The sequence below is a fragment of the Aphelocoma coerulescens genome, chromosome 12, assembly GCF_041296385.1.
Source record: "Aphelocoma coerulescens isolate FSJ_1873_10779 chromosome 12, UR_Acoe_1.0, whole genome shotgun sequence".
Taxonomy (NCBI): domain Eukaryota; kingdom Metazoa; phylum Chordata; class Aves; order Passeriformes; family Corvidae; genus Aphelocoma; species Aphelocoma coerulescens.
The window spans coordinates 6,042,735-6,069,926 of NC_091026.1; the positions used below are offsets into that span (position 1 = coordinate 6,042,735).

At 42.2% G+C, this 27,192-nt stretch overlaps 2 protein-coding genes across 6 annotated transcripts in view; both read right to left on the minus strand.

Annotated features, from left to right (window-relative positions):
• Positions 1–17,219, minus strand: part of STAB1 (stabilin 1) — a 52,820-nt gene extending 35,601 nt beyond the window's left edge. For 3 of the 4 annotated variants that reach the window (XM_069027994.1, XM_069027997.1, XM_069027996.1), the window contains exons 1-13: positions 17,154–17,219; positions 15,935–16,070; positions 10,332–10,468; positions 8,761–8,876; positions 7,582–7,667; positions 6,474–6,543; positions 5,571–5,666; positions 5,026–5,142; positions 4,093–4,289; positions 3,762–3,895; positions 1,931–2,058; positions 1,628–1,719; positions 555–677 (exon numbers count right to left, since the gene is read on the minus strand). In XM_069027994.1, coding sequence (XP_068884095.1) covers positions 555–677; positions 1,628–1,719; positions 1,931–2,058; positions 3,762–3,895; positions 4,093–4,289; positions 5,026–5,142; positions 5,571–5,666; positions 6,474–6,543; positions 7,582–7,667; positions 8,761–8,876; positions 10,332–10,468; positions 15,935–16,015 — 1,377 coding nt within the window. In that variant the 5' untranslated portion in view covers positions 16,016–16,070; positions 17,154–17,219. Of the gene's footprint in view, positions 1–554; positions 678–1,627; positions 1,720–1,930; positions 2,059–3,761; positions 3,896–4,092; positions 4,290–5,025; positions 5,143–5,570; positions 5,667–6,473; positions 6,544–7,581; positions 7,668–8,760; positions 8,877–10,331; positions 10,469–15,934; positions 16,218–17,153 lie in introns of those variants that run through there. The other variant, XM_069027995.1, reaches the window with a different exon arrangement.
• Positions 17,220–22,992: 5,773 nt separating this feature from the next.
• NISCH (nischarin) overlaps positions 22,993–27,192 on the minus strand; it is a 29,390-nt gene continuing 25,190 nt past the window's right edge. Inside the window, exons 18-21 of one of the 2 annotated variants that reach the window (XM_069027564.1) lie at positions 26,104–26,257; positions 25,406–25,555; positions 24,870–25,031; positions 22,993–24,386 (exon numbers count right to left, since the gene is read on the minus strand). In XM_069027564.1, coding sequence (XP_068883665.1) covers positions 23,758–24,386; positions 24,870–25,031; positions 25,406–25,555; positions 26,104–26,257 — 1,095 coding nt within the window. In that variant the 3' untranslated portion in view covers positions 22,993–23,757. The remainder of the gene's footprint in view (positions 24,387–24,869; positions 25,032–25,405; positions 25,556–26,103; positions 26,258–27,192) is intronic. The other variant, XM_069027565.1, reaches the window with a different exon arrangement.

Sequence of the window (27,192 nt, forward strand, 5' to 3'; positions counted from 1 at the left end):
AAGGTGCAGGATGGAGAGAGAGCAGTGGATATAGGAAAATGTGAGTCAATTGGGAAAGGAAGAAAAGATCCTTCCTTATCAGAACACAACAGGGAAAAATTCTTTGCTAGGAGGACTAAGGAAAATAAAATAGAAAGAGGGGAAAAGAGAAACTAGAAGAGGAAATAATTCAGCATGTGGCTGTGTCCAAGCACACAAACTTCACAGGAGCATGCAGTCTGAAGAGAGACTTTGTTGCCTCTTCCATGTCAGCCACATGGACATTGCAGCTACTGATGCTGTAGGGAAAAGGTCTCTTCTCCGGAACACAGGGCATATAGAGAGCATAGAAACACCATTCACATGTCATATTCTTGGTTGTCTGTGAGACAGAAGGTGTGATTGCTTGGGATGTCTGGTCTTAAACCACCTTGCTTTAGACTGCACAAAGAAACTTCTTGTTTTGATCACAGAAAAAGGTTTTCTGGTGAAGAAAGCCCATCAAGGAAACCGTGCTCAGGCTCCAGTCTGCCCTATGTAAAAACAGTGACCCAGGCCTTCAGGGGACTCCTTACCTGGCTAGTGAATGTCAGCTGATGTCCTGACAAGGTCCACATATTCTTGGCTTTTATCATGTCTTCTATCAAATGCAGACCAGGAACAACGTGCATTCTGCACAGCTGCTCAGCAGTGGTGTCCTTTGGGGAGGAAAGCCCACATAAAAAAGATAAATGACACATTCTTTCGAAAAGTTAATTTACAGAACACTTTCTCCCAGCTAACACACACAGAGGAATTCTTAGCATACAAGACTGAGCTCTCCTCTTCATTTTGATTCACTGAAGGAGCACTCTGGCAAGACTCTTCCTTCTGTTTGTGTACACATTCAAAGAGGGAGACTGATTAACCTGCAGGTGACTTTAGAGGAACCCCCCGGACAGAAATCCATTGGACTTGGACAATTTAAAAATCATCCTTGCACGCTCCAGATTATAAAATATGATGAAGCTCGCCAAACACAATCTTTGCCTATGCTGGACCATGTAGGTGGTTTAATCTGCTGAAATTACATTTAGTTTCTTCCTTTCTTCTCTAGGTTTACCACCATTCATGTTTTTTAGAACAATCCTCTGCCAATACTGATTTCGGTGGAACTGATCCTTGGGGGAACAGGCAGACTAGGTAATTTGGGGGCCTCTCCTGATATAATTTCTATGGATCCAGAAGTTACTATTTTTGACCACTGGTCAAAATTCCAATACTTTGGTGTAATACTTGGCCCCTTTTGAAAATCACACCCTCAGGTAATAAAAAGCCACTTAAAGTTTTAAGAATAGTCATACATGAGAAGTTTGAGCTTTGAAAGAAGAATGGCCAGAAAGTCTTACGCTTCCTGACATTAAAAACAAACAAAAAAACTCTGCCAGTATTGAAGAAAGAAATAGAGGTCTTTAAAATAATGTGAGGGATGTAACATCCTCTAAAAGACTGCCACTTAACCAGACAATGAAAAGTATTCCCAAGAGATGATTTCTATAAATAGTGCCTGCCAAAGTTCCTCTCTTGTGTCAATCAGTTTATAAAGGCTGCAGAGCTCAAGCAGGAAAGAACCTTAAGACAAAAATTTGCTAAAACCAAGAAAACTTACGTTGAATTCCATTCTATCAAGAACGGGAAGAAGGGATGGTACAAAGACTGTGAAGGGTCCATATTTAGTCAGCAACATTGAGCACCCAGAAGCTGTAAAAAGAGGGGCAGTGTGAAGCAGTTACACAGCAACGGTTTAACCACAGCAGTAATTATTCCTCTTGTTAGCTGCACTATTCAATCTACACATTATCAGCCTGGTGCAAGCAACAACTACTTGTTTACAAGGAAGCAGAGGGAATTTGGCACTGCTACCCTGTCCCCAGTTTGCTCCATCCCCCAAGCAAAATAAAAAAGCATTTACCAAACATTTTCTTGGCGACGTTTAGTTTCCTAGTAAATCTTCCTCGCAAATTATGCTGATTTATCTCACCCAAGAGGTCTTTATAGCAACTTCTCCCATCTCCAATCTCCCCTTCTTTACACACACAGCTATGAGACAAGGATGAAATATAACAAACCATTATAAACCAGTTTGCAAGATATTCAACAAATGCGAGTAGAACAACATGTCAGTATCTACACTTGAAAGACCAACCCCAGCTCTAAGATCTTAGAACCATAGAATGGTTTGGATTGGAAGGGACACTAACCCTACCCCAAACTCCCCCTGCCATGGGCAGGGACACCTTCCACTAGACCAGTTTGCTCAGAGCCCCATCCAACCTGTCCTTGACCACTTCCAGGGATGCAGGTAAGGGCTGAGTAACTTCTGCCTAAACTGAGTGACAGGAAAAAAGATGCACATTTCTGCCAGGCAAGCCAATTTGTATCTACCCAAAGAGAATGGAGACGCTTTCTCAGATCCAAACAACATAAGGATTGTCTGCTCTAGAGTTCAGGATACAGAGTGCCACAATACAATTATTCAGACCTTTCTAACTAGATATTCAGTCAGTTGTAGTCATTACAGCATCTGAAAATCTGAGGTAAGGCAATAAACCCACAGGCTAAGTGACAATCTATCAAACAGCTCCTATGTGACCCCTTGGCTTCAGTGAGAAGCCAGCCCAAGCACATCAGGTAGCTACAGTTCATCTGGGACTCACTGAGGGGCCCAGAGAAGTTAATGACTTTTCCAGAAAAGCTTATCTACATGTGAAAATCTCCGTCCTGGTTCACACGGATTTGTAGTCATCGCTCAGAGATTACCAAAGATGTTTTTTCCCGTTTGGGCTTTGTCCAAGTATCAGCTCTGCTCTTTCTGTTTCAGCCATGCAAAGACATGTGACACGGGAGGAATTTGACATCACTCCAGCCTCAGAGGGCTTGGTGCCAGCTGCTGGGGAACAGATATGTAAGGCAGGGACTGTGCTGAACACTGTGTCCTGCACTGTGCTAGCAGATCTTCAGAAAGGGAAGCCACTGTGTGTTTCAGTCCTGGCCTGGAGCACACAATGAGCAAGCGGGTGCTAATAGTTTTAGCAGCATTGGAGAAGGAAGGATCAAGGAGATGGGATTGCTCTTTCCCTCTTCAGTGTCTCAGAGAAGCTCTACCTTTTCTTGAAAATACATACAATTCTTGGTGAAGCTTTCTCTGGTGTTTGAGAGGCCATTATGCAAAAATGATCCTATATCCAGCCATATTTCCCATCTAAGCGGTACCAACTTGTAGGTGTTTTACTTCAAAGGACTATGTGAGGTCTGGTGTTTCTTCACTCAACTTCTCACTTCCCTGTCACTCTGCAACTCTAATTTATTTATTGCTTACAGGCCTGGCTGGGAGAAGAGACAAAGTCTTATCCCTCAGAAGCAAATGTATGCAAATGTGAGCAAACAAGTCACACACCTCCCTTTTAATGATTGATTATTAGCTGATAATAACCTTCTATCACCACTTGTAGCTTGGGGAGCTACATCTCCAGTTGATATTACAGAAGACTCTGCCACCCCAGATTTAAAGCATTTTGTGACCCACATGCAATTTAGTAATTCTAAAAAAAAGTCGTTTACAATTACTGATGTAAAACTCTACTTTCAATGGGTTTGTTACTAACAGGTTCTTCTCAAAGGGTGATTCTGGCCCATACTCCTCAGATCACCGGCAGTTTCTTCAAAATTCAGCTCATCCAAACCCAGTTTCCATTCTAGCTACAGAGTAAGCTTCTTTATTTGCAATGTTCAAACTGGCTTACCTAGGAGTCCCCTGAGAGTTAATTTCACACGTGGCAGTCACGTCGCAAAGATACTGCCGGCAATCGCTGGGAAGTGCCAAACACTCGGATGAAGGAGTTCTCCTACTCATCCCAGGCTTGCAAACACAAGTTGCCTAAGGGAAGGCAACACAGTGATCATAGAGCTGCATTTACCATCTTTTACCCTGTTAGTTATCCTACAAAAGAGCTGTTTGGTTTCCCTTTGCAAAACCTGAGGTGATGAGAGCAGATTTGACCCACACGTTCATCAGTTCATTTGAAGAACTTCTCCCCTGGCCATTTTTCAGACCTTGGCTACTATTGCCCTTACCTCTCCTGGACGTCTGTAAACACAAATTGTAGAGTTTTCTGGACAGCCTCCATTGCTGTCAACACAAGGGTTGATGGGCTGGCAAATCTTTCCATCTCCTTGAAATCCTTCTTTGCAGGTACATTGATACGTTCGTGATCCAAGAGCTTTACATGCAGCAAAAGGGGAACATGGAGAAGGAGTACAAGGATCCTGAGCTGCAATTAAAGAGATTAGAGGTGAGCAGAACCAAACTTCTGTTTTCAAAACAGCACTCAAGTGCAGCACAGAAGGCTGCAAAAGGCATGGAAAGAATGGAGCATATGGAATTTGTACTATTAAACTTCTAAAATTTCACAGGAAAATGAAATAATTCCAGAGAGCAGACATTTGGGGGTTTTTATTCTGAGCCATTTGGATGACATATTTTCCATGTTACTTCAGAAACAAAAGTGTGAGTGACAGAGGATGCTCGGATTGATTCTGAATTTGCATTGTGTCTGAGGATACATGAAACTGCAGTTTGGTCAGAAAAACTGTAAAGAGCGAGTGAAAGCAGCTATCCATAGCTAGCTGATCACGTGCATCTTATCAACTTCCTTTTAAGGAAACCAATTCACAAATTTAAATTTGAAATCAGCGAAGAAGTCCTCTATTTCCACACATTTTTTAAACTGGTTCAGACTCACCAATATCCTGCTGTCATTATTTAGTACATACTTACAAGCGAGTGCTGGATACAACCTGCAACTCTAATTCACTTCTTGCTTTCATGACCAAGTGTGAGGGGAGCCAAAAGCTTAGCCCTTAATCTTAAGGGGAGTCATGAAAAAATAGGTTCTTAAGCCTCTGCAGTGAACAGAGTATTAACAGTAATCAAACTCCTCTGCAGGTACCAGTGCAATAGGGTTTTTTCCAAACAGGACCATTTAGGGTCATGGAGAAGTTTCTCACCTTGGCAAGTGCTGCCCTGTTTTCTGTAGCCCAGCTTGCAGTCACACATGGCTGTCCCATCCCTCACCACACATTTGCTGTTGGCCTCACACATCACACCTTTGCAAAGGGGGAGCTCTGCAATCACACAGCAAAAAGAGTTTCCCTTTGAGCATGTGGGGCACTGGCAGAAGATATAATTGACCTTACAGAATGCCTGGAAATAAAGGCAAATATGGTCTCCTCTGCCAAGGACCCCAAGCTGGCACAAAAGCCAGATGATATGAGCAGTGCAAGCAGCTCTAAGCTCCTGGCAGCCTAGATAGTCAGGTCCCCCAAGGCTGAGAGAAAGGATCTAGCTGGTTTCCAGAGAAAGAACAGAGGCATACAGAAATGGTACATCTTGACCCCTGCTCTTCCCTCTGTCTCGATCTCCAATGCTCAAATCATCTTTCCTCTACATTCCCAACATATCCAGTGTCCCCCTGCCCCTTTAGGGACACATGCACCCAAGCCCACATCACAGGTTGCTCTCCCAGCCCCTCTGCAGCTAGCAGTGTGTTTACCTTGGTCACACCGGGGGCCCGTGTAGCCTCCATAGCACGTGCAGCTCCCATTCCCAGCAACGCCGCTGTTGCATTCCCCATGCACACAGTCACACTCTGCAAGGGAAGTCCAGACAAACCTTCAGCCCTTCTGCTGCCTGGCAGTGCAAGGGGCTCCAGGAACACATTGGCCAGTTGCCCTGGGACTTGGCATCCTGATTTCCCACTAATAATCCACTAGCTCCTTTTAAAAGTTGGCCATGCCAGTCAGAGCTTTGAGAAGGTAAATTGCATGTTCTGGGTTCAAGAAGACAAGGTAAGAGCAGCCCTGAACACAAGATCTAGACCAGCTTTTCAGGCACATGTTTTAATATATGAGCACAACCACCAAGATCACACCTATCTCACCTGTGTGGACACAAGGAAGCAGGAGCTAGACTAAAAGGGCTCCTGTGACAGACAGGCTGCACTGCCCATAAATCACTTCCCAAAATGCCATACCTGCGAGGGAGAACAGTGTGTAATCATTTTTTAAAAGAGGGCAGCAAGGAAGAAGCTGGGAGACAAGTGGAGCTGTTACAGAAGTCTGAAAAACAGTTGGGAAGCGAGTGTGGGTTGTTTCAGGGATGTAGGTAACAGCCTGGCTAAAAAGAGAGAGAAAAGTGGGATAGCCCTGATAAGGGGGAAGAGAGAGATATTTACAATAGGAAAAATGGACTGTTTGAGTGAAAGCCTGACAATAATTTGTTTAATGGGACAGTGCAGAAGGGCACAAAGACAAAATGCCCAGACACCTGCTACTGAACACTGCCAGCTCTCTGTCACTTTCCCCCTCTCCAGCACCTTCCTCACTCAACCTCCCCCTCCTCCTTCCTTGTTTTCAGTTATTTTTGTGAAGGGTTCACTTGAAAGACTCGTTCTTACCTGACTGACAGTCTGAGCCAAAGCGATTTTCATCTCGGCAATTCTGGCAGCCATACCCACTGTACTGCTCCTAGAAGGGCCCCAAAATGTGCCAGATATTATTTTTCTGTATCACTCTGTTGTTTCACACATGGTTATAGTTCAAATTCTCTCCTCATTTTTGATTTTCTGTGATTCCTGAAGCAACACAGTGAAGAAAACTGATCTGCTCAGTGCTCCAGTCCTAACCAGCCCCCATGGCAAAGGAGATCCCAGTGTAAGCTGATACACAGAGGGCAACCAAATGCCAGGAAACTCTGGTGGGCACTGAGGAAATAATGTTCTAATTAGAGACAGACAGGAATGTTCCAGCTGGCTCCTGATATCTCTCTGAAAAAGGAATCTGGAATTCACTAATACCAGTGGGATTTTTTACATTGATTTTACAGGGCTCAGGGACCTTCAGCATATATTTTAGTTGATATAAGGTGTTTTTGACTTAAATCCAAAATCAACTTTTCTCAAAGATGAGTCCAAGAGGTAGGATTTGAGCTGTTAATTAAGGATGCTGTAAAAATACACAGTTCATCAGGGAAAGTTTCAAGTCTGACACTGATTCGTTACCCTATACATTTTAGAAACACTGCTCTATCCAATTTAAATGTGGAGGAATTGTTTATGCTTTGGTTGTACTAAGTCTGGGCAGTAAAGAAAAAAGAAAAAAATATCTGCCCTAAATTCTCTTTCTGGTCTCTTCTGCTTTTCCTGAGAGACGGAGCCTCTGCCTACCTTGGTACAGCTCATTAATAGCCAAGTGTCTCAGGGCTTCTTGCAGCCACAGACTGACACTAATTATTTCAACTGATCAGGGGCTAAATTCATGCAATTCTTTCATAATTTCACCCTTGAGATTCTTCCCAACTCCACACCATCACCAATAGTGTTTTAGTGCTATTGCAGACCACACCAATGCTGCAGGAAAACCACAGACACTGATGCTGGAATGAAAGAAGCTGCAAATGGCCTTCCAGGCAGAAGGGCAGCCTTCACTCAGAGCACCTGCACAGACACCACACAAACAACTCCTTCTGGCAAAGCACATCACCCTCGGAGTAAATTGTGCACTGACCTTACAGATGCAGGTCCCATTTTGCTGTATACCATCCAAGCATGTCCCATGGCCATTGCAGGGATTTTCAGAGCCACCTGGACACTCTAGCAGGTAAGAGACAGGACAGATGAGATTAGATTGAACAATCAGCACCTTTCCATCTCCTTCTCTCCTGGGTATTCCAGCTGTACAAAACGAAGGCCTGTTCACCAGCAAATTATCCAGCACGCCTAACACTGGCCCACAGGTGCAAGGTCTAAGGAAAAGTCCCAACAAGCCATAACTCACTGAATTTCAACAAAGGCACTGAAACATTTTTTGAGGTTGGGTCACTGATGCCAGCAGCACTGAGAGGTGAGGGCAGTTCTGGAACTCAGGACAGACAGGAGCCTGCTTTGCAAAGACACTGAGTATTTTCAGCTCTCCCAGACTTCATGAAGAGCTGGAAGCATACCCAGAAAAACATGGTCCACACATCTTTAGAGTGAGGTACCCCCAAATTCTGGGGACTATTTCTGGTAATTTTAGGCACATGATTCCTCTGATGAAACCAGTTGCTTATTCAAAGCCAGTGTGAGAACAGGCTCAAGCACTCAAACAGTCTCCCATTTTCTGCAGAACTGGAGGGGGTCTTTCCACGTTCCATCAGTCAAACGTGTGAGAAATGTTCAGCTTAGTAGGCCTTGCTTTTGGATTTTTGAGACAAGACAAAACAAATTCTCATTACTTGGCATAAATCTGAGTGGGAGTTTTGGGATGGTTATTTTCACCTTGGGTTGGAATTGCTAAGTATTTTCTGTGGCTGACTGAACTCCAGACTATAGAGCAGCACACGTGGCACACGCGCTGCAGACTAGAGGGATATCAGAAAGATCTTCCTCTTCCTTTGGAAACTTTCGTAAAGAGGAACAAAAACATCCCTTTCCAAAAGTTTATTTTTATAGAAGAGACAAAAGGAAGTTCCACCACAGGAGGTTATGTTATGTGTTAAATGTAAGGGGATTCAACTCATCCGGAGCAAAGAGATTATGTGCTGAACAGACAGATATGCTCCCAGACAGATAACAGAGACCTTGTGAGTGTTCAAGGAATAATGAAAATTAATCACCTCTCTCTATATATATTTAATGCCTCCTATTAAAACTGTTTTGACCTGTTCAGCAGCTAGAGGTTGTAGTAAAAAACCCCAAAACTTACCATAGCACTCTGTACCCCAGAATCCTGGACAGCACTTTCTCTCCTCAATTTCCTTCTTACACATGTGATGGCACCCTGGCAGGGAAAGGGTATTTTCTCCTAACTTGACAGAATATCTTAAAAAAAGCAAACCAAGATTATGATTACTCCACAAACACAGCACAGGCCTGCTGGAGGGTTTCTAGGCGATCACACTGCAGCTCCCTGAGCTCTGAAGGGAAGGAAGGGCCCTCATCCCCTGTTCCATGCACACAAACACAAGAGGTTTTGCTCCTGGTATGTTCTCTCTAAAGACGCCCATTGATTTGAACCTCAAAGATTGGTTACAAGAAATCTGTCAGGGACTGGGCATGAGAAGGCATCTTGCATCAGGATGGAAACCTTGGGTGCTGGAGGGTTAAACAGCACAGAAACAAATTTAGGATTTCCAGGGTGACTCAGCATTTGACTTCGCATCCAAAATAAGCTTGAAAGAACAAAATCTCCTTTCAGGACTTGTCCCTTTCTGTCTTTTGCTAAAGACTCCAGATCGAGATGCAGTAAATTTGGATTTAATAGCTGTATTATTCACAGATTCTCTGTTAAATCTTGGACAAATGCCTTAAATCCCCCAATAGAAGCATCTTCTTTTCAACCCATCATCCCTTCCCTCTACCCACAGGGTGAGTCCTTGGTGGCAGTACCTCCTGTTCTGCACGTACACAGTACAAAACTATTCTTGGGTCTGTCCAACAACCACCACAAGAGTAGACAACAGTCAGAAAAGCTGCATAGATTCACATTATTCTTACACTTCATTTTATTTTTGGCCCCACATCCTTCCCAAAAGGAACTTGGAAACTGTCTCAATAGCATTGCTGCTTTGGCTTCCACTGACTCCTGTGTGTGTGCAAAAACTGCTATAAACTGCAAAACTGCCACTGCTATTTTTAAAGTATTTTGAGGGAATCACAGAAAGAGCAGACAATGGAGCTATATATTAACAGTTAACATTCACTGCTGAATACATACACAAACAATAATCTATAGTGTTTCATTTTACAAAAGCCTTCTAGTAAATTCAGTTTTCCTTCATTCTTTTCCTACCAGCCAAACTCAACAGAGTATGAGCAAGGAACACATGAACAAGCAATTGTCATAAAGTGAACTAGGAAGGTAAAAAGTTCAGAGGATTATTGCTGGAAGCTGGGAGGATATACAAGGGGAACTATCATTATATTATTTTCCTAATAAGCCACTAAGGAATTCTGTGCCTGAAACAGGTTTCTATGCTAGACAGACCTCTGTTAAATTGCTACAGCAGGATTAGCAAACTCAGGTTGTTTAGGGCAAGTTAAGAGGTTATTGTCATTTAATTTGTTCTGTGTATATAGAACCTGCCCAGCAGAGAGTCTGTGGGATTTGCAAGGAGACAAAAGCAACAATAAGAGGGGCCATAAACCCATCTGAAAACAAAACTCCTTGGACCTTTACAGCTCAAAACCACGTGTGTGTTCTCCTGAAGACACACACTACTCCCTGCCTAGCAGGGCTGTGCCAAAAGCTTAACACAGTTAGGAAATAGGCCTTACCTGCAGTCCCTTACTCCTAATCTTTGGGTGGTCTTTAACCAGCCTCTTGGACACAACATTTTAGGCACTGCAGCACAAGAAGTACACGCTGTATTCAAGGTGAACATCGTCTTGACATTGCATCGCATGGATTTTAACTTAAAAAGAAAAAACAGAATGGAAATAGCCCCAGATTAAATTGTTATCCTAGGCACTTATCTTGCCAACTTGTAATACCTTTATCAAGTTGCACCATTTGTTAGATAGCACTGGGGAGGGCAGTGGCAGTGCAGCTGCTGGGAGGTACCACACACTCCCATGGGCTAAACCCCCCTGCCGTGGTGCTGCATGCTTGGATCCACCTGGATCTCAGCTAGAAGCAACAGGGCAGGTCACAGCTATCTTATCCTTCCTCTGCAACCCACAGCAAAAATTCTAACCATTTCTAAAATAATCACAACTCTGCACTGCTAATTTCAGCTGATCTTTTACAAACATGTGGTAGTGATGTGTGAGGACAAGCCCTAAATTCACAACCCTTGCCAGAAGACACTGAATTACAAGGCAACACAGCATTTATCTTTTCCATGCCACTCATAAAATCCAGTTCACTGGGTGTTTCATTGCTGTTCCACGGGTCTGCAGAGCTGACTGTGTTAGCTCAGTCTATTTCCCAGAGCCAGGAGCTGCTCACAGAAGTGTTTCTCATGGCAATTGTTTTTGAGGAGGTGCAGGGTCGTGAATGAAAAGGAAAGGTGCTCTGCACCTCTCTGAACACCTTGATGCTTTGACCCTAGGTGAGAAGGACTCCATAAACATTGGCATGAAGATCAGGTAGGACACTTGGATATACCACATGGCTGGTGATTAAATCAGCTAAGTCTTTCCGCTCAACCAGAATAACTTTGGGGGTTTGGTTTTCCTCGCAGGGCTTTCCTGCACCACCTCGCTTCTCCAAATGAAACACAGCCAGAGCAGATGTCAAAGCTCAGCCCCAGAGTGAAGGATCATCACATGCCAACCTGTCATTAAAACTCGTGACTTTGCTCTAAAAGATTTCCTTGAATTTTTAAGCTTCTGGAAACAAGCAGCTGCATGGAAACCTCATTGGTAATTTTTTAAAAAGACAGTAGTTGCCCCTGCTGATGACAGAGAAAAGCTGAGAGGCATGAGCTGTGTATGCCCCAAAAGGTCATTGACTGGAAAAACTCACAGAGCTCATCTCAACTGTGCCTCTACAGGCACTGTATTTTCTAAAAATAAAAATATTAGATCAAATTTTGGGAGGAGGCCTTGATCTGGAATCTTTAAGCCAAACCTGAACAATGCTGTTAATGCAGCAGTTCTCCTGTCCCCAGAACTCCTTGTTTTGGATTCCCATCAGCAATCTCAGCTTTGCTTCCTCTGAACTTAAGCCCAAATACATACATTTGTCTCAAGGCACGGGAGGAAGCCCATGGCTTCCCATCAGTTATCAAGAGCTCAGGAAGGCCCTCCCACATGATAGCCACCCGACCCTGTCAGGAAAACCTCCTGAGAGATAACCCTCAAGTCCACAGGGACATGTCCCTGGAATGTTTCCTGACTCGTTCCCTCTGACTGGAGTTGTTGAGCTTTTTCTCATGTTTATGGATCCACCTTCTGCAGCCATCCATGCAAGAATGCCACCCAGTGAAGGAAATTATTTCTGTGGCTGTGGTTGCCCTTTCCATGGATATTAACTTCTAGTTGTGCTTCTGAGGCTATCCTACCATACAGCAACCTCCAGTTCCCCTGGCAGCAGAATCCCCAAAGAACCTGTTATGTCAAGGACTCCCTTGCATTACAAAGAGCTCAAACCCAATCTGAGATCCACCAAATCCACCTCTCCTGTGAGCACCAGCTTTACTAATGTTATCCAGCAGAACAGAGATCAGCTTTGCTGTTCCTTATGCTTCCACCAACACAGAGCAGTCAGAGGAGATTTCCTATTTTTCATGGAGCAAAACAGAGAAGACAAACAATATGGATGAATAAACAAGGTGCTGCCTCCAGAGTACTCTGCCTCTAAAGATCAGCAGTGCCATTGATGGGGTAGGGAAGAAGTCCATCCAACCATTTGATTGGAGCCTAAATTAGGACTCCAGATTAAAGCTGGGCTTTTGAAAGGAGCCAGTTGAAGCCAGGAACACAGATGTCACAGAACAGCACAGCTCCTCTCTTTCTAGTTCCACCAAATCCCAGCATTAACTTTCCCTGAGACAATGCCTTGGAAAAAGGAATGGGAAGATACCTGAGCAAGAAATACAGATGTAGACTCCTTCCTATGAGTTAGAATTATGCCACAAACCTTTACCAGGTATCTGAGCCACCCTACTTGTTTCAAAAAGACCACATAAACAGTAGAGAACCAAATACTAAATTAAATTCTCCAACCTTCTGCTTCATCTGCACTTTCAGGCATCACACAGTTGGGCCATTAGATGTGTTCTCTGTCATGGTGGTGGAGGAAGACACCATTATTCATATATATTATCCTATTTCCCTTCTCCTTCCTTCATCAATGTGGCTCCATTTCTCAATGGAAATGAAGAGTGGGAGAGGTGGATGTTTGCCATTCTTCCCTGTTGGCATGTTTAATTACTTGCAGGCCTCTAAGAAAAGACAGTTATTGTGGAATCCCCCCTACCCTACTGGGACACTTCATAAGCTTTAGGCAGCTTTCCAGTAAGACCTTCCCCTTTTTATAAGGAAATATGCTTGTGTCAGCAGCAACAGGCAGGAGGAAAGAGGAAGAAAACAGCTGACTGGAAAAGTATTTAAAAAAAATATTTCCCTTCTTATTTGAGTGACAGAACTGATGAAGCAGTCATTTTCTGGAGAGTTTTGTGTCTTAGGAAAGCAGAAGAGGGAATCAAGGGACAAAAATGCAACAGTCCAGATACTCAAATTCTGGAGAGGATGAAAGACAGACAGAAGTTTGAGTCTGAAGTGGCTCCTGGGGCACAGCCTCATGGAAAACAATGATGCACTGCTCCCTTGGGCTCATCTTTGCTGTTTCTAAGTGTGAAGCCACTGGAAAGGAAGCAGCAAGAGGGAATGTCTGTCCCTGTGATGCAGCAGTGCTGCCTGGTGACAGTCACTGTTCTGATCAGGTGATGTTGTGAGCCTGGACTGGATCACAGTTTATGTACAAAGGAACAGAAAAGGAGGACTAATGCTCTCAAATATCTCCAGAATGAAAAGAAGCTTTTAAAGCAGAAGACATCCAGCTGCAGCCAAAAGAAGTCAAGAGCCAGGGTGCCCCTGTCTTCCAGGCTGTGCTGTGCTCTCACCCTGCACTCAAATGCTTGTGCAAGAGCAGCTACTGCTCTCTGCACTCAGCTGACACACATCAAAGCTTCTGGATGCTGTTGTGTTTCCTTCTCTCCTCTCTGAACAGATGTCTCTCACTTCTCAAGTGCTCATTTCTCATATTCCACCTCAAAAGAATAAGCTGGGAAGTGTTTCGTAAGAGCTAGTTTAATTCCCTCATTTTCACCCTTTATCTTTTCCTCCCAACCCAGAACACAAATACTTCTGCATGGCAAAAAATCTCAAGGAAGAAGAAAAACTTACTTGGACGTCAGTGCTCAGCTCCAACAATCCTGGGAGCCAGTTCTGGAAATAGCCATTATCTAATGAATCACCAAGTTTCCAGCGCATTTGTCCTTTACAAAATAGAGCTGGAGACACATGCTTGAGTCATTATAGCCACGTACCTCCCCAGGAAGTTCTCAGTAACACTTGAGCTGAACAGACCAGCAGCTCCTGGACACACAAACCCTTCACACTTGTTCAAGGAAGGCACCTTTTAGCATGAGGATGACCAATCAAGCTCAGAGATCACATAAGATAAGATCTTCCATTGCCCTGGGTGTTTCCCAGCATCTCAGCTGCAGAGGTCTGGAAACATGGGGATGCTGAGACCACTCTCCTCATTTCCCACCTGCCTCCATTCCTCCTCCAGCACAGCTTGGGATTGGCCTCCTCCCAGCAGAAAAACTTTCATAGTTCTCACATCTGCTGCATCTTCCCCAGCCCATAGCAAGAGGTATAAAAAAACCAAGTCAGACTAACAAATTCACTGTCATGTTTGAACCATTAAAGCTGAGCCCTGACATAACATCACCGAAAAACAGCACAAAATCTCTCTTCTCTCTCAATGGCCCATGTGAGCCAACAAAAGCCTCCAGTGGAAGCACTCCTATTCCAATCAAATCCAATGGGTATCTTAAACTACCAGAGAAGGCTTCATTAGATCCTTATTTTTCCTTATCTCCCATTAAAACCTTTCAAATGTTTCTTCTCTTTCTACATAAAGAGGGAACTTTTTGAGGAAAAAAACTCTAAAAGGGAGTTATTCCTGGATTAAATAAACTGCTCCAGAGGTGATCCAAAACATTTAACTTCTCCGTAAGTGGGTACTCACTACCTGATAATGTAATGGTTTCCTGGAAAGCCAGACTCCTCAGTGATTGCAGAGAACAACAGAGTGTCTCCAAGTAGAGAGACCTACATTTCCACTTACACCAGCTGAAGACACGAGCCCATGTCTCTGAACACAATCTGGAGCCCATCTGCCTGGAACCCACCTCTCCAGACAAATGAAATCGACCCCTAGAGACACTTCAGGTTTGTGCTCAATTCACCTTAATGATCCTACAAGCCTTCCTAGTAGTCATTTATAGCCCTTTCATGAAAGTCTATACAAAAGCTTGCACCCAAAGGTCTGACACTGAAAAACCTTTCCAGTCCTCTGGCTTTTTCTAAATCAAGTCCTTAAGACCCACGGGTCTGCTCATTCCCCACAGACCTTGCTGTGTCATTCAAGACAAGACAACCCTCCACAGGGAGTTTCCCTTCCCCAGGGAATTTCCAAATGCCCCCCACAACTCCTGGCTTAGCAGGCTAGTTCATTCCTCCAACAGCAGGATACAAGGAGGGGGATGGCAGAAGACAATATAATGTGAATTAGTGTAAATTCCAGCCCACAGGAACTGGGCTGCCTCACCATGGAGTCTAGAGAACAGATCTACAAAGGCATCACACATTCTCCTAGATGCTGCTGCTAAATACAAGAACAGAGATGAAGGAATCAAAAGAAAATCAACAAAATTGAAATAAAATGGAAGTATTCAACAGTCCTTACTGAGGAGCTCTTGGGAAATATACTTGAAACAAACTGTTGCAAAGGAACAAATTGATGAGATTGTAAAAATTTTTTTAAAGTAAAATTCTCCTGGGAAACTTACGGACCTGTCCTGATGGATACGAAGTTCCCATCCCACATACTGAAACTAGCAGAAGACAAAGATGCTGAGTATTTCCCTCTGATACTGCTACTTTCAAGTTCAATGCCGAACACAGGCACAAATTTAATCTGATTTAAAACTCAGGTAGCTCCCTTCAACCTTATATTTAGTTCCTCAGTTTGGACTACAGAGAAGATACCTTACAGCCCTTCAGTTTTTAGGGATGTTATTCTGCACCTAACTAAACGTAAATGAAAAAATGAGTAGTGGAGAGGACTATTTCCTACCATGCTACCGTCTGACCATGAAGAACTGTTCAATGAACATTTAAACAAAGACTCACAGACTTACCTTCTGACTCTGGCAGTCAGCTGTGGGAGTGAAGCATGCTGCTAAGAAGAAAAACAGCAATCCAGGAGGATGCATTTTCATGCTTTTACAGGCAGGACCCTTTACACAAAAGGGGTGGCGAGAGAGGCTGCAATTTCTGTAAGATAACACCGCCTACTAAGAATCAGATCCAAGACAAACCAGAGGTTAAAAGTAAACAGGGAAAGAGCATTTTTGCACTGTGCTTTTTGGCTGCAAAGCCTTCAGAAATGGATCTGCTACTTCTAGCGTTATTTCTGAATCAACATAACCTTTTTCTTTCCATTCTTTTTTTAAATGCACAGGCAGAACTCCTTAGTAAAAGGTTTACTCAAAACAGGAACATCTACGGATTTCCTCTTACATATCAGTTCAAAACAGAAGGAAGGAAATCCTTAGTTTTCAACTAATTGGAATGAAAAGAGGTTAACTGTATGCTTAAAAGAAGGCAAATCCAATGGGCAAACTTAAATACCGTAAATTCATGAAGGGTAAGTTAATTTCCTTTTGCCACTGATGTGAATATGTCTGTAACACCTTAAAGTGAAGGTAGAACTGACCACTGCCTATCCCAAAGTATGCAAGAACAAAGCAGTGTGAGTGACGGGCTGTGCTTCAGAGCTGGAATGGAGCACATTGCATCAATCAATCAAGCACTTTGGGCAGGCTTTGATATTTTTTTAAAAACAGTTGACTTTCTCAGCAAGAAAAGCATCACATTTTGCAGATGCTATGGGAGCAATGGCAAAATGTATAATTTTCCAAACACTCTGCTGACAGCTTGATGAATCCAAGGAGCACTTCCACAGCACTCAGAACAGGAAAGTCCTTAAACAGGATTAAAAAAATATGCACTAACCTGAGGTACAGTCTGCAATTTATATTCTCCTTTTAAACATTACAAAGAATTGATTATTGACAGATTTTCCATGGCCTTTGTCTCCTTACACTGCCAAGAGAGCCCATTATACTGAGCAGTCTAAGGACTGCTTCTGTTAGCAACAAATCTCACCAAACAATAAGGGACCTTCTTATTTTCAAGCCATTAACAGTCCAAGAAGGTGCCTAAATGAAACCAGGACAAGGAACTATTCTTGTATTTGCATAAATAATGAGAGCATTAATACTTTTTTTGCCCCTGCACCCCCACAAAGACACACATGCTGTAACGTATGAGGCATATAGGAACCGCTGTACTTACTGGTGCCGTTAGCTGTGCTTTACTTCTGCCTTCATCCTACAGGGAAAGCCAGCATGATGAACAGCCAGCCCTGCTATATATCCTGCACTAACAGGAAGCAGATAAGGCACACAACCATCCACTGCAACCCACGTGAGAAGCACCAGCCCACAGCTCAACCCAACAGCTCAGCTCACTTGTCCTGCCACAGGACAACTGCAGCCCTGGGACTGTCACTGCCCAATGGGTGCCACTCCGTCAAGGTCAGAGGGTTTACACTGCTCTGGAAACCACTTGGTACCCCAAAGATCTTCAAAATGTGGCAAAGGCATCGTAGCTCAAGGCAGCTCTGGTGGGATGGGAAAGTCACAAATGGACAGTGGGGACACTCATGTAGAGAAGGGAAGCCGTACAGTGCTTCCTTTGCCTGCAGTCGTGGCCTTGGGCTGGCCATGGAAACACAAGAATGAGGCTGCTCCTCTGCTCCATGCTGCCAAGAAGGATGTTGAAGATTGTTGATGGTTTTCCAAGAGATGGCTGTATAACATAGGGATTAAGTTGCCAGCAACCACACACAGCTGATAAGCTTTTAAGTGAAAATATCTCATGCTGGGGCACTTGAAGATGCATTGGCTTCTTTCATGGGCTTTCGGACATTTTTCTAAAAGGGTCAGCACTGAAAATGGTACAGGGCAAGAAAAGACACACAAAGGCTGATTCCAAGGCTTTCCACTGCTGCTTATAATCACTGTATCTGACCTCCTGCAGGGGAACTAGGAAGGGAGAGCAATGCTTGGTGACATTCCTGTCTGAATTAAATAAATCAGATTCACAGCAACATCAAAAGGTTCACAGTGAGCTTCCTTATCTGACCTCACCTCAATTAAAGGCGAGCAATAGAACAGCAATACACAGGCTAAAAATGCAAATAGGGAGTAGTGCCATTGCACAGCAGCAGAGAATAAACTGAAAAATCAAAAAAAGGTCATCTGTCATTAGATGCTGCTTTCCTGATCAAGCAGCATAAGCAGTGTGTGTTTCATCCACTGCCTATGAGCTGCTCTGAGAGAATGGAAACTTTGCTAATCACCACTGCTGGATCTGGAACACCGAAAGCTGCAACAACTTTGGATCTTCATGAATCTGGAAATTAGTTAGAAGGTAAAACATCAACTATGTCTAAATTAATGGGTGGCCAAGAGCCATTAATAATACTCAGTGCACAGAAACCAAGGTGCTCTCAGCAGCAGTTCAGTTGACAGTGTCATCAAAGATGGCAACACCAGCATAGAAACAGCACAGGAAGCAAAAATGAGTCAAACAGACACAAATTACTGCTCCACTCACACTGTTTCTATTCTCTTCTGATAGATGGATTCCTCTTAGGCAGATAAATGTATTTTCTCTTGGATGACATCTACAAAAACTTTATGCCTTAGAGGCAAAATGCATTGGAGCGATTTTTTGGTTCCACTGTTTTGTCCAATACTCCTCAAAACTGCCAACAAATAGAAAACCCAGTTCCCTCATTCATTTCAGTATTAGACCAGCTCATGCACAGAGGCATCCCTACAAAGTATTTCAAACCCCTAAAATCTTATAAAGCAAGATTCTGAGGTCTGCTGATGAGCCTTCATCAAAAGAGAAAACTTAGGCAAGACTTGTAAAGATCTGATGACAGAACACACAAATGGCCCTGTGCAGGTAGGAGGGTTTTGTTCATGTCCGAGTCAATGTTTGAGTGAAATAGGATTGTGCAAATCCAATTTTAAAACATACAGCAGGAGTTGTCAACTGTCTGCCAGTGTGTTTATCTGTGAGGTTTCACACATGGGCTTCTATTTGTTTTGGAAAGCATGGAGATTGACTCATCAAGTGTCTCTTGCCCACGTAACAGAAGGTGGCTGGTTTAGTAGAAGTCCCAGACATGGGTCTCGAAAACATCTTCAAATTCTGGCCCTGGCTTCTTCTAGATGACTTCTACAAAACACTTAAAATCTACCTTGTAGGTTCAGCCTCCCCTATCACCATCAGACTGTTGGCAGCAGGAATGCTTAGGATTTTTCCCTCTCAAGGAAAAACTCCCTCTCTTTTTCTTTATGCATCAATGACAAGTTGGGTCCTCTAAAGCAACTTATCTAAGACCTGGCATTTTTATTGTGTACACATTAACATTTAAAGTTGAGAAGCTGCTGGCAAAAATTACTCAACCTGTTTCACAGGAAAAGAAAACCAAAATCCACCTGGATAAAGGCAAAGGATAAGGCTCCAAACCCTCCCAGACTCCCTGCCTTGTGTCACACACTGTGTTTTAAAATGCTGGGTCACCAGCTCTGCTCTGTGAAGTGTGTGCAGCCTTGGCTATATTGGGCAATTTCCTGCTATTGAAATCTTTTGTTTAGAAACTACAGAGCCAAGGCAAGTGATTTACCATCCAGTCTACCTTGCCACACAGCTTCTCTGAGAACTGACCATTTGGTTACATTCACAGAGAGAAAGAGACTCTTGTTCTGCTCTTCTGGGAAAGCTGGGAAAGGACATTAAGTCTCTTTGCTCTGAATTGTAAGACTGTAAGAAGGCTGTGAGTCTGGAAAGGATTAAACAGGTCAAGCCAATAGTGCTTGTGTGTAGGAAGGGGGCCAGCTGAACCATACTTACCCAATACACCCTCAGCATCCTGGTAAAGAGGCAAGGACACAGTCCTATTTTTGCCTTTACTCTTGGCAAGATGGAAGGAACAGGAATTTTAAAGTTTGCTGATAAAAGCAAAAAACTGCAAGGATTGCACATAGAATAGGAGTCTTCCTCACACAGACACAGCAGTCCAATTCCAAGCAGACAGGTAGGGCTGCCTGGGCACAATGTTGTCGCACAGTTCAGGAAGAAATTGTCATGGTTGCTCATCCTGTTTCTCCAAAACCTCTAAAGGCAGCAGTACCAATGTCAGTACATAAATGCTTTAAGTCTGGCCTAACACTTCCTCTTGACTCTGAGCTCCTTTACATGTTCTGCTGCAGTGAAAAGCAGCAACATATTCCCTTCTCTTGGTTTTAGTTTCGTATCTTTCTCATTTATTAAGCAGTGCTCTGGGACTGTACTGGAGAGTCAGACACTAAATTCCCCACAGATATCCAATATTAATTAGAAGTCTGAGTAAAATTAGAACAGGCTGAGCTACTGAAACTCAGCACCTGCTCACAGGAGCGTGATGGCAGAGGCAGTGAGCTTTGCCATGATGTGCTGCTGATCCTTCAGGTACTGCTGTCTATAAGGGATAAACAGGGGCTACAACGTGCTTGACTCAAGCTGTAGCCAGCAGTTTGCCAAGGATTGCACTGAGTACCTGCCTGAGAGCAGATGGAGATGGGAGTCAGGATCCTGCTAGCTCTGCTTTTTCAGCAGCTTCAGAGATGCTGGGAATTCTTGTCATCCCCTCTCAGAGACCCTGAAGACTGAAGCATAAGGGCTTGGTGCCCACCTTACCAACTCTGGCTACTGCTCTTCATGCACCTATTCAGGTAGGTTTTTCCAGTGTTGGTCAGTCTTTTTTTAGTGCTTTCTGGTTCTAATGAATTTCACATCCTCCCTTTTTCCACATAAAGTTTTAGCTTTCCAAGTTACTAAATGCCTTTAACTATCAGGTGGACATCAAGAAACAGAAGCTTGTTGTCTGCTCTGAGCCACAGCTTCACACTTTTGCTCATGTTGCTGCTTTTCAGCCTAAGATTTGGTATGTCTGAAGATTAGTAATGCAGAAGTAAACTATCTGATCAGAATGCAAGTAAGATGCAGCAGCACTTTGTGTTACTTCAATTAAAAAAACCCACCCTCCTTATCAAAGCTGATAAGAACAAAAAGGCAAGTCAGAGGAGCTGATGGAAATACATGACTGTGCAGTACATCCACAGCCATGCAGATCAGAGTTCTGTAAAGCAGTATGGGAATGGACACAGGACAGACAGGATGCAGGTCACACTGTCTTTTCTTCTTGCAGCGAAAAGAGCGTAGCCCAGGTCAGCACCTCATTTACTTTCCTTCCTACTGAGGTTCACTTACAATTTTTCAATTGTAATACAGGGGAAGGTCCTTGGTAGATGACACTGAACAAAAATAATTGTCTGGGTCTTCCTAGGGTGGCAAATATCTACATCAGCTGCAAAGCCAGAACACGGAAGTTTAAGAGTTCAGGAGATACTTTCCTGCCAAAGGTCCCCCCACCTGCCTCTGTGTGTTTCTGGTCATAACTTCAGTTACTCAGATATTGTCTTAATGTTGAACAAGGGCTGGAAGCTGGAAAGGATTTGAGGACAAAAGAGAAATACTCATGCAGGGCTTCGTAGTGCTCTTGCAAAAAGAGAGGAAGAAATCAAGACCGTTCTATGTGCCCTCAGTTGTTGACAGTGACTTCATTCTGCAGAACTTTCTGTAGAAACTAAATGTGGAAAGCTCTGGGAAATCTTTATGAACTGAAGCAATCAGTTTAGTTTCAAGATGAATGATTGTACATTTTCAAGAAAAACTTACCTAAATCCCTGTATTTAGAAACAAAAGACTACATTAAAATTTGACAATAAAGACAACAGGTTGGCACTGAAGAATGACAGTTTATAAGATTTTTCAGCTTAATATTGCACTTAAATGAACAGAAATGCACACCCACAAAGCACTACCTCCAGCAGGTTCTAACACAGAGCAGCATCTCTCCTTGGAGACTGGCTGGGAGAGCTTGAGCTGTTCAGGTTGGAAAAAAGGCAGGTCCAGGGAGACCTCACTGCAGCAATATCAGTATTTAAAGGTTTTTTTTTAATGAGGGTCTATTTACCTCAGGAGATAGCGATACAACAAGGGGGAATGTTTTATAATTAAAAATAAATTAGCTTTTCTACCCAATGATAATAAACTTAAATGAACATAAGCAATCTTGATATGTGAGAGAATAGAAGAGCTCCAACGTACAGGGAAATTTAATTTTCCCCAAGAGCCTGCAGTACCTACCTTAATCGTTCAGTTCAGTGTAAGAGGGTACATTTCCTCTGCCAAACTGGGAACAGAGCTGCAGTCCAGTTATGCTCCTCACCTCTGCCTGCTTACAAACTCCACTGCATCCTGCAATACAATTGACTTTGGCTGCCTCTTTGTCATCCTTGCACTGACTGCAACATTCCTGGCTTCTGAAATCCAAAAAGCACAGCTAAGCTTTCTAACAGCATGGAAAAATACTCTGTGAAACCACCAAATTCCCAACACCACTGTGGACTTGCCATTCTTGGAGAAAGCTCATAACTTGTTTGGACCAGGCCCTGAGCAATCTGTTTGAAGGCTGCCCTGTTTCAAGCTTGACTGTTGGACCTCCAGAGGTCTCTTCCAACCCAGATTTCTCTATGTGTTTAAGGGGCATCAGTTTTAAGCAGCAGCAGCTGCCACAATTACCAAAATTGTCCTTCCCTTCTTAATCCCACTGGATATAGAACATTCTCTTTTAGTCTCAATATTTGTCTTCATAATAGTGAGTAGGGATTTTACTGTCATGGAGGGGAGGTTAAAACTTGTTGGGCAAAGTAACAGTCAAGTTAAACATGACAGCTCAGAAAGAAAATCCCTCGTATCTAATGGAGAAGCAAAAGTACTTGAAATAAATCCTCAAATTGTGTTTAGAGGCTGCAGATCCTCAGTTTCCATGACTCAGCTGCATTTCTGGACTAAATCTTGTTATAGTAGAATAAACTATTTTCTTCTTTCATCTTGCTGCACACTTCATACTTTACAATGCACTCTAGGAACAGAATATGTGCTGCTGAACTGCCATATGGTATCCTGGAAACACAAGATATAAACTTGAATAAAGGCAAGGCCAAAAGAAAACTGTCAAATTACACTTTATTTGTATTGACAAGATAGGCAAAAGAAAGACTTTGTGTTCAGAGATACAAATCCATTATTTGCTGACAAAATGCTGATATACCCACATTGGGTAGTTCCACTTTCACAATACTGAGGGGATCTTTACCAAGCAATTCTTTTATCCTTGGATAAGGAAAACAAATGCCTGTGAAAATAGTTTCATATGAAAGTTTGTTACTTGCTTGTGGCTCAAATTTTACTGTTAAGTTCATCATTGGCAGCAAATAATTACATTTGGCCTCAAAGAAAAACATATGTAAAACTGTAAGATCATTAAATAATAAGCATTAGCAGCATACCCAAAATACTTCTTGTACAAAGAACATTGCACTTGAACATACACAAGCATTTACCCTTATTTACACATTAGAATTTGTATAGAACAGCTAGACTGATATATACAGAAAAATAGTGGAAACCTTAACAGCCCCAGACGACAGAATATCTAGTGTTGACTCCTTAAATTTTCCATACAGTTTCCCAGGATGTCTCATGTTTTTTTTTTCACTATATACTATTGCATAAAAAATAGACTGTGCAAGAAGTTCAGTCCCCAGAATAACACTTCAGAATATTTCCATGTACTGTTACATGTTCACTGCACCAGGGAGCCAGGGAGTCCAGGTCAGCTCCTCATGAAAACAAAGAACTTGACAGGTGCTATCTACTTAAACACTGTGCTTTACCTTATAGTACACACTGAAATCACTTGGCTGTGCAGGAACTACCCAGTGAGTTCTAAAGGCAATTCCCTACCACACAGGATCTCCCACTGTCTTGCAAGCAATGAAATTAATTTCTCCCTGCTTTCTGCACTTGGGATAAAAATGTACCACTGGATCTCTCTGCTCCTGCTGCCCTCTTGTTTACAATTTCCCTTTGGGACACTATCAGTTTCTCCAAAGTGATCCAGTGTTAAATTCTGCATCAGGTCCTGATTCTGAACATCATCAAACACAAATGTAAGGGCCTGTGGATATGTCTGATACCCCATGAGGACTCTATCTAAATCCCGGATTCGTCTTCCATCTGCAAGCTGATACTTATCTCTCTTTGGTGGCTCCTTAGCAAATTCAGGTAGTGGGTAACTGATATAATCTTCATCAAAGAGGAACAAATCAGAGCTGGTCAATATCAGTGTTTTAGGTTGAAGTGAACTAGTGTTCTGAGCAGATCCTTCAACATGATTTACTTGAAATGCCAACACGTACAGAAGGATGTTGAGGGATGGAAGATTGGTCAAACCATCCATCTTCTCTGCCACTAGAAAAGCAAGGTCCCCAATTTCCTCTTCATTTGGATAAATAAATTTTACTCTGCTAGAGTGAATCAGTTCATAATTCTCCATTTTTCCTGCAAGAAACATACATCATTATATCTCTATTTAGTGCTATACAATACTTTCTTAATGTACTAGGATAAGCAACAACCTCTGATAGCTGGCTGCAGCCGTAAGAATTCAAGTTTTGTATTCATTCATACATGCTTTTGCTTATAAACAATACTGGAATAATTTTATTTAGATTGCAGGTCTCTGCTGGAGTCCTTCTTGCATTACCAACATACTTTCCTGCAAATTTCTAACCACGTAAGTCCAGGGTGAACGCAAGAGGCCATCACTAACTTCACTCATGCAAGACTGTTAACATACATTTAACAACTCTGTTCACATAAGGCACATAAGATAATTAAAGTCAGGGAGTTTAGATAAAAAAATCAAATACAAAATGACTGATGCATAAATACCCCTCAAAAGAGTTTTTAATCAGTACAGTTTAGGTGAAGCCTGAAGTATGATGCCTAAATCACTCATGACATGTAGAAAAAACCACTCACCTGTGTTTTTACTCCCAAATTCAGAGTAGAAGTCCTTATCTACTGGTTCAGGTGAAGGAGTGCGTGCAAGCAGTGACAGGACTGCCATAAGCTGCTGTATGAAGGTGTGAGTGTTGTAACTGTCTCTTGTCAGGCAGGTGACAATGTGATCTGCAGAACGTCCTGGAGAGAACACAGAACAGAATTCACTCACTGATCTGTACCTGGCATTACCATTTCTCGAACCAACATGCAACCATCATCAGAAAAGATTTTTTTCAAGAATTATTTCTCCTGAAAACATGCATCACTATTCAGAAATCTTTCAAATTCTTGAAAAGAACAATAGAATACTTACAAATCCCTCAAAAAAATACCTAATGCCTCTTCATTTAAAATACAATGCATACTTATGATTCAAATATTGCTATAGGGATTCAAGAAAAAGAAGCAACAGAAAAACCCCTCTTCCATCTCACTACTAAAGACAGACATCGATCTAAAAAAGACTAAAACAAAATAGAACTGGAAAAACTTAAAGCACAAGATGTACTCACCAGTAATTCGGAAGTATTGGTCAAACAGGCCAACATTTACTGACTGCAGGTCATTAAGTTTTAGCACAAAGCAGCAAGAGAGATGAAAAGAACTATTTTCACAGTCTGAGTTTTCTTTGTTCCAAAAATCTGTTAAAGAAGTATATATGACTAAAAAGTCAAAAGAAAAAAAATTGTCTTTCCATAAGCATAATTTTTATATTACAGTCTAATACTTAACTCGCACTTGAAGAAAGAAATTAAGAAAAAACTGGATACAGTGGCTAATAATTTCTCAAGCAAAATACAAGCAAATTTTATTAGCTTGTATAAAAGCTTGTATAAAATTTTATTTTTTTGAAATATTTGTCACATACCAGATTTAAATCACACTTCCAATTAAAAGTGTGATTAATATCACACTTTAATTGAATGCCCACCGTGAGGTTCATTACCCTTCACTTTCCATTTTATGAAAGGGACAATGAAATGACATCAGAGAAAAGCATGGACACAACAGCAGCTAGAAGGGTCTGTCTGAGAAGCAGACATGACTCAAGACCCTGTCTTTTGAACAAAAATGCCTTATTCAGATACTGACCCCTTCAACTAGGAGATCTAAGAAAGAATATTGACCAAAATTGGTACTTCAACTGAGGACACACACAGAGAAGGATTAAATTGGTAACCTGATTAAAGGATCAAAATAACTATTTTACCTGACTGGTGCTCATCTGCATGAATGAAAGAATCATCCAACAGAAAGTAAATAGCTTTTGTTGAGAGAAGCACACAGGCCATCACTTCCACGCTGGGAGTCTTGTAAAACAGAACTGAAGACCACATGAGGTGTCTCAACTCTTCATTTTCCACCTAAGATGTAAATTTCATTTCATAAACACAAACTTTGATATTTCAGATAGTTTCACCACCTTAGAGGCAACTTTAAGACCCCTAGAGAAACAACTTCAAAATCTTAAGCATCTGAAGATGCTCTGGTCAAAGAGAAGTAGTTCACCTCAAAGCTGCTAAAGGAGGTGACAATGGCAGCCACTGAAAATACCTTGTGTTTATACAAGAAAACTATTTTTCTGTTATAAGCAAATTATTTCTTGTTTTCTGACCAAAACTAGAAAAAAAACTGAAAAAAATCTTGTTGATAAGAAAGGCTTTTTTAGAACAGACACCACAGACAAAACTTTAATCAACAGCTGTGCAGTGGCCTCCCAAGCCTCAAGTCTGCTGAGCCTTCAGAGGCTCCTGAGGGTTGGATTCAAAGACCCTCGAGAGAGGACAGAGCACAGCTTGCCACTACAGCTGCTGTTCCAACCAGGCATCTTCCCAGCTTCTAACTTGATGGGCTTACTGTGAACCCTTAAATGAGTCACCTGCTTTTTTTATCAGCTTCTCCTAATATAAAAAGAGAAGCACAGCTTGTAACTGTGCTCACTTAAAACATTTGGAAGGGAGGTAAGGGAATAAAAAAATGTATCTATTTCTCAAGCTTTTCAATTGACATTTGGAAGCAGATCACAGTGATTTATCACTCAAAAAGACACATCACACATCATAAATTTTGGGTAATATTCGTACTTTTCAATTTGATGTTCCCCAGACAGACTTTAATGTTTTTCAGAAATCAGGTTTATCTGCTCATGTTTCTGGAGTACCTGCAGCCCTGCACATGTGTTGTAGTCATGCACAGTATTTCAAAAACGAGTCAGAACACTTATTTATTGATTTAGCTAAGAACCATCACAAAATAATTTTCTTTTCTTTCACCACTTTAAAGAAAAAAGAGGAATATT